Consider the following 14576-nt stretch of genomic DNA (forward strand, 5'->3'; position numbering starts at 1 on the left):
AAATACAAATATAAAATATATATATATATATGGAGTCCGTGAATCTGTAAGAATAAGAAACAGAGAGAGGATTCTAGTCCTTGTTCGGTTTCGTTGTTTGTTTTAGACACCAGACTGCTTCTCAGTCGATCAGTCTAACTTTTGCTCTTTGCCTTTCGGTACTATTTCTATTATTAATTGCTGTGTAGATGGAAAAGAGAGGGGGAAAAGAAATAAATCATTTTTCTTTTTTAAGTGAGGGAACACTGTCAATGATATACTTCATCACATCTGCAGGAAAACAAATAATAATAATAATAATAATAATAATAATAATAATGACAATGACAATAATCGAATCAATATCAGTAGTAACTAACCATTCTTTAATAAAATGAATACTGGAAATAGAAAAATAAAGAAAAAGAGACGCAACGCTGACCTTCTCTCTCTTTCTTTTAATGTGTTTTGCTCATACACATACACACAGACATATATATATATACTACCTTAAACTCTTTCATCTTTTTTTTTCCTGTTCAGAATCTAAGATAGTGTTCTCCACGTTGGTCAAAGGGCTCAGTACGGCCAAGCAAACGAAGAATAGTACGATACGCTTCCGTCATCACCAACGTACGTGTTTTAAATTCCTCTCGTGGCCTTTTTCTTCTCTCACGAGTGGTCTCTTGTTGTTTACGTTGGTTTTTTTGAAGAGGGAGCTGCTTCCGCTGATTGATTTGACCCAATTCAGTTCCATTCCTACCCTCCAACTGTACCTTAATCAAGAAATCATCATCATCATCATCATCATCATCATCAATATCATTATTATCATCACCATCGATATCTCCATCGTCCTTTCGTCTTCCCAACGTTAAGGGTAAAATACGCTGTGGTACCAACACTCTTTCCTTCTCCTGTACATGGATCTGTAAATCACGCATATTACGAAAACCAAAGATTCCAACACCTGTTCCAGACCCCTGTAACTCTGTACCTCCTCTCATTTTTCCTGTTTTCGTTCCAGTTTCTCTTCTCTCATTATTATTATTATTATTACTATTATTCTTGGATCGTGCTTGACGCAGCTCCTCACGCCTCCTCCACTCCGCCTCCACACGTTCCATCATGGGGCGTACTTTATGCTCAACCCAATACGCCTGATACGTTGGCGGCCACGCCTCACACACCTCATCCTCCAAAAGCAGCTGTGCAGAGAGCTGCCGCATGGAACTTGTCGACTCCTGGTCCTCCGTGCAGGCAATCACCACATCATCTGTGAGGGATGGGGCGAAGAAGGCCTCCAACTCCTCCAATGCGGCGGTGTAGCGGGCGACGAAAAGGGCCAAGGCACGTATTGTGCGACGGGGGTGGCGTGCAAAGTGTAGAATGGCATCACGGTGGGTGAGACCGAGGTGGTAAAATAAACCCATGGCGGTGAGGAATGGACTTGCATTTCCTTTTCCGTCTAATACACCGACATAGTGAACATGTTTTTCACAGTAGTGTAGTAAACTCTCTACACAGTGTTCATGGCGTTGGGATTCACGTATGAGTCCTTCGCCATATTTTTTTGCTTGTTCCTCTTTTAACTGAGTCTCAAAATTTTTTAGCCATTCTGGTGTGAGGGCTACTTGTAGCTTTTCCCATAATTCTTCGTCAAAATTTTTGTGAGATCGTAGTAACTCTTTTTTTCTTAAGATCTCTAATGGTTGGGTAACCGCATTTCTCCCAGAACTTGCATATCGATTACGTAATCGCATAGAAAACGGTAAAGCTATAAAAGGATTCCTTAAACAAATAAAGTACAACTCTGCCGCCGCACGAGAGTCTGTGATGAGTATAGTAAGACGAACAACCCCCTCATCATTTTCTACATTTTCAACAGCTAAAGATTTAACATCTAGAAAAAAGAGACGATTCGGTGGGGGTAATGCAGAGGTACTGTTAGTGTTACTACTGCCAATATTAACGTTATCACCATATGTTGCATGAATCTTGGAGCGTACAGGAGGCGTTAAAAGGTTGTACAGTTCTGTCTGAAGTTGTAATAATACATCTGGTTGAAGGGGTTGTGGGTAATCTGCTGGAATCTCTAATGTGAACTCTGGTCCACAAAAAATATGCGGTTCGACCATTTGATTCTATTTGTTTTCGTTGTGTGTGTGTGTGTGTGTGTTTTTTCGTCCGCGGTATGATTTCACCCAGAGTTCTTTGAGTTCGGGTCTCCCCAACCGACTTAAGAAGAAGGAATGAATAACATGTATATGCACACATATATGTGGAAAAAACAAAAAAAGAACAGAACAGAACAGAAGGTATTCAATAAACCACCAAATACAAAAAAATAGAGTCAATGAATGAGATTATATATATATATATATATATATATATATATATATATATATGTAGAATACACGTATATGGTATTTATCTTTAGATAAATAGATAGATAGATAAAGCCTTTTATAGTGTGGCTGAAACTTTCACTGCCAGTCGCTGTAGTCATTCACCTCCGAAGTGATCATTGGAGCCGACACCAGCACACAACGTCGAATTGCAGCCTGTAATTTTTCTCCACGAAGTTTTCCTTCTGCATCACTATTATAAATAAAGGGATTTGCAAGCAATTCCAAAAGTCGTGGAAGTGTGAAAAAAGGCCATTGTTGCAGTTGAAGCTGTTCCACTATATATGTGTTTTCTTCAAGGAAAAGATCCATTTTGCTAGGTGTCCGTGTCGTCAGTGGCGCACTAACCTTTAATTCTCGATTACTCACTGGTGTAGTATTATTATTACTATTATTATTACTGGTGGTGGTGTTATTGTCATTCTCATCATAGTTTCCCGCGGCGAGCTCTAATACCTTTGACACCATACTCACAAGCCAAGGAAGTGTAGACTTCTCCCAGAGAGAAATTTTATTGTTATCACACTCACACTGCTGATCTAATTGAGATCGCAGCATATCCCTCTCACTTTCTGTGTATGGTAGACCTTCAGCAATTTCCACTTTTGTAGATGTTGTTTTACACTCACCCTTGCTTGGTGACCCCCCAGTTCCTTTGGACGGACCTCCTTTCTTGTCATCAGCCATTTTTTTTCTTTCTTTTTTCAATTATTTTTCAATGTCTTCAAATATAAAATATAGATCCAAGAGAATGAGAAAAAAATAACCCTTGATCTGGTCCAAAATATGTCCTTCTTTCTCTTTTTTTTTTTACCTGGGAGATTAATTTTTTCGTTTACAATCTCTTGAAAAGGCAAGATACACTCCAACCTCGTGTAAGAATGGTATAAGGAATAAGAGAGGAAGCACCAAAGAGAAAAAAGAAAGAGATAATATGTTTGCCCATTGCTTAGGTAACTGTTTTTAGACGATTATATATATATATATCCATGAACAAAATGAGAATAGAGAAAATGCAACAAAAAACAATCAAAAACAAACTCTTCCCTCGCAAGAAGATATATATATATTTACGCGCTACAGTACTTTTGCTACAGTTTCACTGCATTCCCAATGCACGTCGTTTCCGTTCTGAGAGTTCCTCCAGTACGTGCACTGTGGCTGCGAGATCTTCCTCTGTACGCCTCGCCCAATTTGCCACATCTCCCATCTCTTTCAGTTCCACATTAAGTTTTGCAAACAACCCGGCCCACGCTGCCATATGTTTCTGCAACTGAGCCGATCGTGCGGCGACCTCTTTTAGTTCCGTCTCAATTTGTTTTTCGCGCTGAAACGCCGCCGCCACCTCCGCGTTGGCACTCGCCGCAATAATATCACAGGCGGACTGCGTGTGGCGCCGCACATCGTCCTACGCCTGTTGGCCGGCGGCGTGTAACTCCGACTGACGTTGTTTGTGTGCCTGCAGGAGATCTGTTAACTGCGATGATGTGGATAGGGATGATAATGATGGGGATTCCGATGTTGTTGTTGTTGTTGTTAGTTGAGGTGAAGAGAAGAATGAAAGGCATGCTTGGGGTATCAAGTTAGTAAGTTCCTCAGTCTTGTGGGTATCACTGGCCTCATTCATGGTGTTTGTGTTTACTAACGGTGTGGCATGCGATACTTTCGTTGTGTGAGACAACTGCGTTTGATTCTCAGATTGTGGGATGTGGGTCCCCTCCTCATCTTGTGCCTTCGGGGTTAATGTATTTGTCTCTTCAGATGCTTTCTCTGCGGACATTGTATCTGCAGACAATTGTTTACAATACTGTTGCACATCATTTTATTATTATTATTATTATTATTATTATTATTATTATTATTATTATTATTATTATTATTATTATTATTATTAATCAATAAGAACAGAAAGAAAAAGAAAACGGAAAAGGGGGGTGGAAACGACAAAAAAGGGTTACACTTCTATGAATGCAGAAGCAGCAGTAACAAGTACTCCAAATTATCGGATCCTTAGATATATATATATATATATCTAAGGATCCGGAAATTGTGCTCCCTCTTTTTTCCTGTTTGTAGAATTCTCCTGAGAGTATATGTTTCTTTTTTTTTTAACTTTGCTTTCGAAGCTTTCAGCCTCTTAAAACTTTGCTGTCCATTATTAACACTGCACGTTGCGTGGCACTTCTCTCTCGCTCTATCCCTCTCTGTTTGCTTTTTCTTTCTTGTTCCTGTTCCATTTCTCTCTTCTCTAGTGGCTTCCACCCCTCCAAAAACCACTCTCTTTTCTTTTTTTGTTTTTCTTCTTTTCTGCTTTTACCTGCGGTGTGGCACTGGTGTTTGCATAGGATTCGCTAACGGCATCGTTCCCACAACGGGCACACTGTACGGGAGGAGATCATCAACGAGATCAATGTGGGCGAGAATCATACGACGACAACACATACGATCGAGGTGGAGAGCGTTTAATGCCTCGGCTTCCGTGTAGTCTTCACTCAATAACTGTTGATAAGTCTCATAAAGATGGCCAATAACTTTCCCGCAGGAGTAGCAGCGAACAGGAATCAACATTATGTATGTGTATGTGTGTGAATACAACCCCCTCCCTCCTGCAGCGGCAGAGATGATCCTAAGAAAGAAAGAAAGAAAGAGAGAGAGACGAAGGAAAAGGAGAAATAAAACTGGGGAAAACGGAAGAAGAAAAAGAAGAAATAAAGAGAAATAAAAAAGGTAAGTATTGAAGATATATCTTTCGCTTACAATCGAAAAATGTAATAATATACTAATATTATTACACAAGAGTAGAGAGACAGAGTCAGGCAAATACGGGGGGTATGGGTAGAGAAGGGGAATCACATTCGATCGACACAAGCAGACACATCCAAATAATATATATATTTCGTGCAGTGAGGAATAAAAGAAGAAAAACAAGGAAAACAAAAAGGGAGAATTACCCCTAAACACCAATCTTCACGAACACAAGAAACAAAAAGGAAAAAAAAGTTTGAGAATGGTTCCAAGGAAAAGTAAAGTAAAAAAAACTAATAACAACCCATCATCATCAAAAAAAGCACCGAAAACCGATGTCATCATCACCTCTACAGAAGCAATAGTATACTGTTTCTCTCAAATTTTTTTCGTCTTCTCATAAGCCGCTCACGTTTTTTTTTTTTTATCCACCACTTTCTCTTCTTCTATCTATCTATCTATCTCTCTTTGGGACGGCATCAGCGCAAGTAATTTAGAATAATAATAAAAAAGAAAAAGACAACAAAGACACGTACTCAATTATTTTCTTACTTAGAACACATGACCTTTTTCTTGGTTTCTATTGTTTTTTTTTATTCCTTCTTATAGTCACAGCAATTCTACAAGACATCTTGTTTTTTGCATTTTTCCTCCTCCTTTGTTTCTAATCATCTTCTTTTTTATTTTTTTTTGTTTTTTCTTTGTGCGTGTGTTAGCTTCGTGGTGTAACTCTCCCCCTTCTTTCCTCTATCACTCTTTCTCTAGCTCTCCGATGGCAAAATATACACACATACATTACATAAACATACATACATACGTTCATTTGCATATATGCATGCATATAATTATGTGTGTATGTTTATGTAATGTATGCATGTGCCTGTATATATCGGATAGTAATCGCCATATTTCCCAGCTACATATATATATTGTTTTTCTCTCGGGTGTTTTTCTCTCTTCTTTCTTTGTTTCTTTCTCCCTTCCTCTTTTTCTCAAAGAAAGTAATCCGGTGTTTTCCTAGACACTTGTGCCTCTCCCCGCCTTGGGGCGGGATCAAACTGAAAGAAGCACTTATTCATATGCTCATCTAACTCCAGTAGACCCGCGAGGTTTCCACACCGGTAGCAGTAGTTGGGTGCGCTAAATATCGTGACGAGTTTATCATTATGTGTCCAACTGTACCCTTCCGTGACGAGTTGATGGGCCCGTGCGATGGTGGCGAGTCCGTTATTATGACAGAACTGCTCCGTGATATCGGCGCCGAACGTGAATCCCGCCCCCCGCGGGGAGATCCCCCAGCCGTCCCTGTCCTCCGGGTCGGACCAGAGCAGATCGCACATCGGCCCCTCGTGGGGGACCTCCTGCGCCCGCTCGAGACTGCGGATGTGGGCGAGGCTGTCGAGGGTCGGCGAGAGGCCGCCGTGCAGGCAAAACACCGCCCCCTCCACCACCGCCGCGAGGGGGAGATAGTCGAAGAGATCCGTCAGCAACTTCCAGACATGCGCCCCGCCGTACTTGCGGACACACTCGTCGTAGAAACCGTAGACTTGCGTGATTTGGCGGGATTCGTGATTGCCGCGGAGGATCTGCACACGCTCGGGGTAGCGGATTTTAAACAACAGCAGCAGCGTCACCGTCTCCACACTGTAGTACCCACGATCCACGTAATCGCCCATAAAGAGATAGTTTGTGTCGGGCGGCAGACCACCAATCTTTAGCAGTTCTAATAAATCATGGAACTGACCGTGGATATCACCACATACCGTCACTGGGGCTCGTACGGTGTGTACATTTCCTTCCTTTTCCAACACCTCCTTACCCTTTTGACAGAGCTGCGCCACTTGTGGTTCACTTAGCGGTTTACCCTGCAGTACATATTGAATCATCTCATCCACGTTAAAACCGTCGGGTTCTGCCATGGAGGCGGCAGCAGCAGCGTTGATAGCAGCAGCAGACGCAGAGGATGTACCCTGAAGTGATGGCATGGCTAGTAATGTTTTTTTTATATTTTCACTCACTCACTCCCCACGGGGTTTCTTTTTTTTTTTGTCTTTTTTTTTGTTTTTGCGTGTATCTGTTGTATATATGTATATACCACTCTCTCTCTCTCTGTGTATAAGCCCACTCACAATATCTTCTCTATCTATTTTTTTTTTCTTACTCTTTTCTTTGTTCTTCCTCTTCACTCTTCTTTCTTATTTTTTTTTTGTTCCTCTCTATCTTGAACTTGTTCAATGAACCTCTGCTATGGCAGCCTAGCCTCGTGAATAAACAAATGAAATGTATAAAAGAGAAAGGCAATATCAAATAAAGTGAGCGAAAAGTTAACCAATTGGAGATGACCACCCAAACAAAACGGAACAAAACAAAAATATATATACAGCTGTAGATAGTTGAATAAAATTTAACTCAATGTTTCACCCAAATGAAAAAGAATTTCTTAAGCATTCAGCAAGAACACATAAACGAACGAGAAGTAAAAAGTAATATGTTCGCCAAAGCAAAAAAAAAAAAAAAAAAAAAAAAAATAATAATAATAATAATAATAATAATAATAATAATAATAATAATAATAAAGAAATAAAGAAAGCAAGAAAGATCTCTCATTGTAGCTGATAGATATCCCATATACAGAGAAATTAAGGGAAAAAAAAGACTCAAGTTAGACGTTTTCTTTTTCCTCCTTTTAGGGACATACACACGCACACAAACACTTCATTTTTCTCCTTTGTTTTTCTTTCTTTTTACCCTTTCGCCCTATGCCGTTGGTCCTCCAAACTTAGAAAGAGAGGGGAGGCGATTGTAAAACAAAACAAAGCCCGAATGTGGCAAAAAAAAAAGTATACTAAGGGCTTACTTTATTTTCATTACCGCCATCATGGCCCGCGCAGCTTGTATCACGGATCTAAAGGGGAGAAGTTTATACCCTAACTCCGAGGTGTTGCTATTATTACTATTATCAATACCAGTAGTATTATTAGTAACACTACTACTACTAATAATAGTACTAATATTCTCACCCTGACGAGGAATTACCCAAAGTGCCTGTACAACGGCTCCAATGAGTGCTTCCACAACATCTGCCTTACGCTTCTCGTTACTAATACCAAACATAAGCGATAAATGTTGAGACACTGCATCAGGCAAAAAAGAAGCAAGTTTTTTGTTTGAAGTACCACTAACGAGAGTTCCACTTTTCCATTCATTCAGTTCTTCTTGTACAATAAGAAAATCTAACATGGCATCACCAAGATACTCCAATGCTTCATTCTTTCCCGGTGTAACGGCTATTAACAGTTGTTCTCGGAGACTTTGAAGTAATGAAGTTTGTGTTTCTTCAGAGAACTGCGCAAATGGAACGTCATCCATGTGTGGTGTACGTAGACTTTGTTCCACTGGCAGAAGGAATTCACTTTCGATAAATTCAGTAATGGGCGAAGCTGCGATAAGTACCCATTCATCCACGAGTACCTCCGCCGAATACAGCGTATTATCTTCACTATCACTATTATTATTATTATTATTATTATTATTATTATTATTATTATTATTATCACTATCATTGTTATTATTAGCATTACATAACCACTGTTGCGGCTCCTCTTTATCAATTTCAATAGCTATATAGTCCATCATTGCCTTACTACAATCAATTTCAGTGGTTCGGCTACATTCATTCAAGATTTTTTTTTCCTTATCATCATAATCCCTGTTATTTGCATTTAAAGGGAATACCAACACTGCACGATGAGTCTTTCTTGTCTCTTTCTCATTCGATACCGTCTGCAGACTAGCCATACGGTGCTCTAGACGGTTAAGAACGAGTAATGGTGTTGTGATAATTTGATTACGGTTTACATTTTTCCCATAGTACATCGTTATAGTGCATTTCTGATATTTGGATAAGACACGCAGTGGAAAATATTCACCCGCCTCCAATTCATTATTAAGATGACGTGTTTCCACACGACGACCACTGAGCAATTTTTCACTATCCGGTTCATTCCACGGTAAAATAAGAGATAATGTATTAAATTCATTATTACGAATAACAGATGCAATCATAGGATGACAGTTATCATGCAAAAACAGTTTGGTATTTGTTAATAACCACCTACTGCAAAGAACACCAAGAGGAAGAGACTCTAAAATATCTTGAGAAAGTTTACTCTCATGTGCAATCAAACGTAAACATTTGCGTGCTACTGCAATATTGAACCATAGACCACCTTTTAAGGTCATTAACTTATTGATACCTTCTACGACAGGTAATTCTTCTAGGTAAAGTATCTTTTTTGTGAGATGAGAGGGGAATTTATCAGCATTGTTCTCTGTGCCACACGTATTTTCCAATGTAGGACACAGTGCTTCAATGGCAATATTAGAATCACCACCAGTAGCGTACAGTAGTGATGCCTTAATACTATATACATCAGACCCTTCATGTGTAGTAATAGCAGCAGCATCTACTTGATCTATTGGCAATAGCATTACCGCAGCCAATGATGGTGTGGGTGAATTCTCTCTTGTATTGGAAGTAAATAGAGATTGAATCACACGTACATGATGAGTCTGGTGAAGTTGTATAAATGTTTGTGAGATACGAATAAAAGCAGATTTGTGTGTCATTTTACTCGCCACAAAAGCAGACACTTCGATGGTATTATTATTACTATTATTATTATTATTATTATTACTATTATTATTATTATTATTATTATTATTATTACTATCGTTGTTGATGGTGTACTGATGCAAAGAATCACCAGGAACAATAAGTAAGAAGGGTCTAAAGAGTGGAATCACACGTCCTCCGAATATCTTAATCTCTTGCCTCCAGTGATGCACATTCTCTACAAAATCATACAGAGCTACAGAAGGAGAAAATTGCTGTAATGCTCGAGGCAAAGACAATTTAGGGTGACTGGCAATCACCGCTGCATCAATAGTATTATCCTTATATGCCCACGTAGCGCGGGTACAGTACTCTCGTGTTTTTTCTGTTCTTTCTGTACCTGTCGCTCTTGTCACTTCCGTGTTGTGACTATTTAAGCAAAATTGTAAACGTCCCAAGATATCAAGACATTGGAGCAATGAGAGCAACTTCTCTGGTGTTGTGGGCAGTTGTACTCCTAATTCATTTCTACTCGTAACAATATTATTATTATTATTATTATTATTATTATTATTATTATTATTATTATTATTATTATTATTATTATTATTATTATCACTGTTAATGCTATTGGTGATATTCGTATCATTTTCCTTTATAGGAAGACAATGGTTCTTCTGCAAATATGTAAAGAGTTCTGCAGCGGGAACCCAACCCTGTTCCTTTTCATTCTCCACAAACTCAACCGATCGCAAATATTGCAGTGCAGTTTTGTAGAGTTTCACAATTTTTTGTACGTGTTCCATCTTGACAACGGCCATGGTCGCTTGTGAGACACACCCATCAATATTATTATTATTATTATTATTATTATTATTATTATTATTATTGTCACTATTACTATTACTATTCACCATGTTTCCAACCAATGACGACGTCTCATTCGTATTCCTATTATTTTTCTCTCTTTCCCCAAATAAACGATGTTTCGCAAACTTTTTTATAAAATACGGCTCCAACTCCTTCTCACATGCCTCAAATCCCTCTTTTAGCCACATACACCCGAGTTTCTGCTTCCACACACTCTCTGCGATAAATAGATCAGTGCCTGCATTAACATAACCGCGTAGAGTTGATTCGATGCCCAACGAATCATGCCGCCAGAACTCACTATGGAGTTGTCCCAACTCTGAAACAACTGTAATTCCCTGCCGCATGAGAAATAGTGCGACAGCGAGTTTAATCACCCATCGACCACGTCGACTTTGTACAACGGCGATACCCTTCCCTTGATTGACTTTCTTATCATTCCAGTCGTGGGAGTTCTCATTATATGAGGCATTTTCTTCATTGTGTGAGTAATGCTCAACTTCATCGTCTGTGATAGACATGGACTCCATGAATAGTGTCCGCTGTGTAGAGTGGGTCATAAAAAGAAAAAAAAGAAAAGCAAAAATGAAAATGAAGAATAATATAGAATAATAGTAACAATGATATATTGTACACAAAGATACTCTATTCTGTGTATCCCTCTATCTTCTTATAAGTGTTTTCTTTTCTTCTTTGTTGTTGTTGTTGAACTGTACTTCAAAGATTCAACCATTCGTCTGCATCAAACTCTGTCAGCTGTAGTACACTATCACATATATCCGCAATGCTGTTACTGATATTCATTCCACTCACTCCCACATTTCCCTCTCCCCCGAGTACTGTAGAACTTAAAAGCGACGTCCCTCCACCCAAATCACCGCATGAAATGTCAATATCATCATTATTATATGTATTATAAGCGTTCTCTCCTCGTTGTCTTTTTTGACCTCGTTGAGACTCCGCCATTCCAAACTCTTCTTGTCGTCCCTGTATGCTAGTATTCATCATATTACTGTTATTACTGTTCTTATTTCTATTCCTCTTATTATTATTATTATTATTATTATTATTATTATTATTATTATTATTATTATTATTATTATTATTATTATTATTATTATTATTATTATTATTCTGGTTATCATTATTCTGAATACGTTGTAGTCGTTCTGCCAACGCTGCCTGCATCTTCTCCCTTCGTTCACGTTCTGCACATCGCTTTTCTAATACGACACGTCGTTTCAAGTCATGCACTAATGCAGCCCACTGTAGAGGTTCATCACACAATGGACATGGAGAGGGTTGACGTGGCAAGAGTGTTAATGTAGATGTGGATGTGTGTGTAGATGTGTTTATGGATGTAGATGGATCCTGTGAAGCCGTTAAACTCCCTGGATTAACAGCAGTCGTACAACCAGAGATATGGGGTAAGACATGACGATTGCTGGAGTCCTCATATCCATTATTATTATTATTATTATTATTATTATTATTATTATTATTATTATTATTATTATTATTATTATTATTATTATTATTATTATTATTATTATTATTATTATTATTATTATTATTATTATTATTATTATTTAATAGGTTATCTCCATTTTCCATTATTGTTGTTGTTGTTATTAAGGAACGTCCTTGTTGTTGCATGCTGTTGTGTGTAAACCACATGGCCAGACAAGTGAGATGTGATCGTAATCCACAAAATGGAGTGCGGGCGCAGCGAACAAAGTATGGGGCTCGTAATGGTAATGTACATAAAGAACAGGGATAGTGCCCCGCCTCTAGTAATTCCTTTTCTCTGGCGTGTTGTCGTAGAATATCTTCTTCACACAAATATCGATAACTTTGTCTGGCTCGTCCAGATATATTATTATTATTATTATTATTATTATTATTATTATTATTATTATCATTATTATTATTATTATTATTATTATTATTATTATTAAGAGGGGCTGTCATAAAGTACGCACGTCCTCCCATCACCACCTCCCCAGTCTCTGTCTCATCTAAATATTTACTTTGAAACCGCTCCTTTGTGATTTCCTCAATACGCAGAAGTGCCGTATTCGTTAAGGGCAACACCGCCGGTACACGTTGGTGCAACTCCGCCGCAATCTCCGCAAACCGCGTTGGCTCAAACAGATGGAGTGTGAGTGGCAGCCGTGCAAAGAGATCGGCCCGCAGCAGTAAGTGCAATACGCCCACGGCATACACCAACCGCTGCTGCACGCATCGCAATAGTGGGACCTGCAGCCGCAGCCGCGAGGATTTGTGTGGGTGCTGCCAACACCACTCGAACTTCAGTGCGACGCGGTCCTCGCCGAAGCCGGAGACGCAGCAGAGCAGCAGCCACGGCCGGCCACGGCGTTTTGTGCGCCAGGCGCCGTTGACGAGTTCGCCGTTGTGTTGCCGCAGCCGTCGAATGGGGTGGACGGTGTAGCCGACGTAGTACTCGCCGAGGCAGTGCGGGTCCAGACTGGTGAGGAGGTACACACAGTGGAAGCGGGTATCCATGGGGTTGTATATATATATATATATATATATATATATATATATATATATATATTATAGTGGGGATAAATAAATAATAACAGAACTCTAACCTTGTCAATAAAACTAATAATACTTTACAGGTACGTATACTATATATATATATATATATATATATATATATATATATAGTATTATACTAATAAACACACCACCAACAAGTCTCAGCTACTATGTTAAGGTGTCATACAGATTATGCCAAGAAAAAAAAAAAACAGTCACCCACAAGAAGAGGGTTCCACCTTATAAGCAAAGAATTAGAGGGAAAAAAATAGAGAGAAATAAGAAGAAAAAAAAGAGAAATTCATACTTTTTACGATAAAGAACTAAGATCATAGTAATAAAAATATTAATAGTATTAGTAATAGTAGCAATAGTAATACTATTAATACTATAGTGGTACTATAGTAGTACACACATGGTGCAAATAAAATAAACACAGATACAGAGCACACAGAAATCCACCACACACACATACACACTCACTCTCAACAAATCTCGTTAAATAAGGAATAAATAAATAAAACAATTAAAAACAAAGAGGTTTGGATGAAAATTAGAACAAACGTTCATTCCACCTTTCTTTCTTATCTTCCTGTAATGCTTGTAAATTCTCTCTTTTTTCTTCTATTTATGTCTCTTCATTCCTTACGCGTGCAGTGTTCGTGCTCCTGTCGTGGCTCTTGTTCTTAGCGCCCTCCTGATCATTCAAATCAATTTCTATTTCCCCTTTTTTTTTCTTTTCTTGAATGAAAAGAACAGACAAGACTTTGATCGAACCATAGAAACACAACGCCAATAATAATAATAATAATAATAATAATAATAATAATAATAATAGCAACAACAATGACAATAATAATATTAGTAATATTAGTGGAAAGAGAGATACACAGACATCTCTCTCTCTTTCTCTCTCTCTATCCGAAAAACAAGCATACAAATATATAAATAGTGATAGAGAGAGAAATCGAATAGAGAATTAAGAAAAAAACATGGAAATAACTACTGTAGGATCAAATTACAGAAGAAAATAGCCCAATACATTTGCCTTATATTTCTTTTCTTCTCCTATCTATAATCTTCTATCCACCCACTTTTTCCTCCATCTTTCTTTCTATCTAGCTATCGATTTGTGTATGTTTCTCTCTCATAAATTCCTTTACACCTCAAAAGATCACAAACATTTCACTGTTCCACTCATTTCCCCGAATTATTATTGCTGTTGCTGTTTTTACTGCGAGGCGCATATATATATATATATATATATATAGAGAGAGAGAGAGAGAGAGTTATTTCTATCCATTGAATCACCAGAAATACACACTTGCACATCAAATAAATAAATAATGATAAGAAGAGAAATTCGTGTATTTCTCGGTATTCTTCTCCACGCA

General features: G+C 38.4%; 7 protein-coding genes across 8 annotated transcripts; all 7 read right to left on the reverse strand.

Moving 5' to 3' along the window:
- Window positions 1-518: 518 nt before the first annotated feature.
- Window positions 519-2117, reverse strand: LSM04_007718 (uncharacterized protein; the record flags this gene model as incomplete). The annotated part of the gene is made up of 1 exon (XM_067331529.1): window positions 519-2117. One exon carries the CDS (start codon window positions 2115-2117, stop codon window positions 519-521), a length of 1599 nt encoding a protein of 532 aa, XP_067193164.1.
- A 348-nt stretch (window positions 2118-2465) lies between these two features.
- On the reverse strand, window positions 2466-3074 carry LSM04_005280 (uncharacterized protein; the record flags this gene model as incomplete). Its single annotated transcript, XM_067331530.1, has 1 exon — window positions 2466-3074. One exon carries the CDS (start codon window positions 3072-3074, stop codon window positions 2466-2468), a length of 609 nt encoding a protein of 202 aa, XP_067193117.1.
- Window positions 3075-3486: 412 nt separating this feature from the next.
- LSM04_009424 (Biogenesis of lysosome-related organelles complex 1 subunit 1) lies at window positions 3487-4167 on the reverse strand (the record flags this gene model as incomplete). The annotated part of the gene is made up of 2 exons (XM_067331531.1): window positions 3487-3745; window positions 3800-4167. The coding sequence occupies 2 exons, from the start codon at window positions 4165-4167 to the stop codon at window positions 3487-3489; spliced, it is 627 nt and encodes a 208-aa protein (XP_067193216.1).
- A 533-nt stretch (window positions 4168-4700) lies between these two features.
- Window positions 4701-4955, reverse strand: LSM04_006648 (DNA-directed RNA polymerase; the record flags this gene model as incomplete). Its single annotated transcript, XM_067331532.1, has 1 exon — window positions 4701-4955. The coding sequence occupies one exon, from the start codon at window positions 4953-4955 to the stop codon at window positions 4701-4703; it is 255 nt and encodes an 84-aa protein (XP_067193151.1).
- A 1169-nt stretch (window positions 4956-6124) lies between these two features.
- LSM04_006068 (Calcineurin-like phosphoesterase domain) lies at window positions 6125-7117 on the reverse strand (the record flags this gene model as incomplete). The annotated part of the gene is made up of 1 exon (XM_067331533.1): window positions 6125-7117. One exon carries the CDS (start codon window positions 7115-7117, stop codon window positions 6125-6127), a length of 993 nt encoding a protein of 330 aa, XP_067193134.1.
- Window positions 7118-7985: 868 nt separating this feature from the next.
- Window positions 7986-11138, reverse strand: LSM04_004075 (uncharacterized protein; the record flags this gene model as incomplete). 2 transcript variants are annotated; one of them, XM_067331535.1, is made up of 1 exon in its annotated part: window positions 7986-11138. In XM_067331535.1, the coding sequence occupies one exon, from the start codon at window positions 11136-11138 to the stop codon at window positions 7986-7988; it is 3153 nt and encodes a 1050-aa protein (XP_067193073.1). The 2 variants fall into 2 exon arrangements, with proteins under 2 accessions (XP_067193073.1, XP_067193072.1); XM_067331534.1 differs by having other exon boundaries at window positions 7986-8930.
- Window positions 11139-11334: 196 nt separating this feature from the next.
- Window positions 11335-13143, reverse strand: LSM04_004794 (uncharacterized protein; the record flags this gene model as incomplete). The annotated part of the gene is made up of 1 exon (XM_067331537.1): window positions 11335-13143. The coding sequence occupies one exon, from the start codon at window positions 13141-13143 to the stop codon at window positions 11335-11337; it is 1809 nt and encodes a 602-aa protein (XP_067193098.1).
- Window positions 13144-14576: the final 1433 nt, after the last annotated feature.

The sequence above is a fragment of the Trypanosoma melophagium genome (genome assembly GCF_022059095.1).
Source record: "Trypanosoma melophagium isolate St. Kilda chromosome Unknown ctg18segment0, whole genome shotgun sequence".
Classification (NCBI taxonomy): domain Eukaryota; phylum Euglenozoa; class Kinetoplastea; order Trypanosomatida; family Trypanosomatidae; genus Trypanosoma; species Trypanosoma melophagium.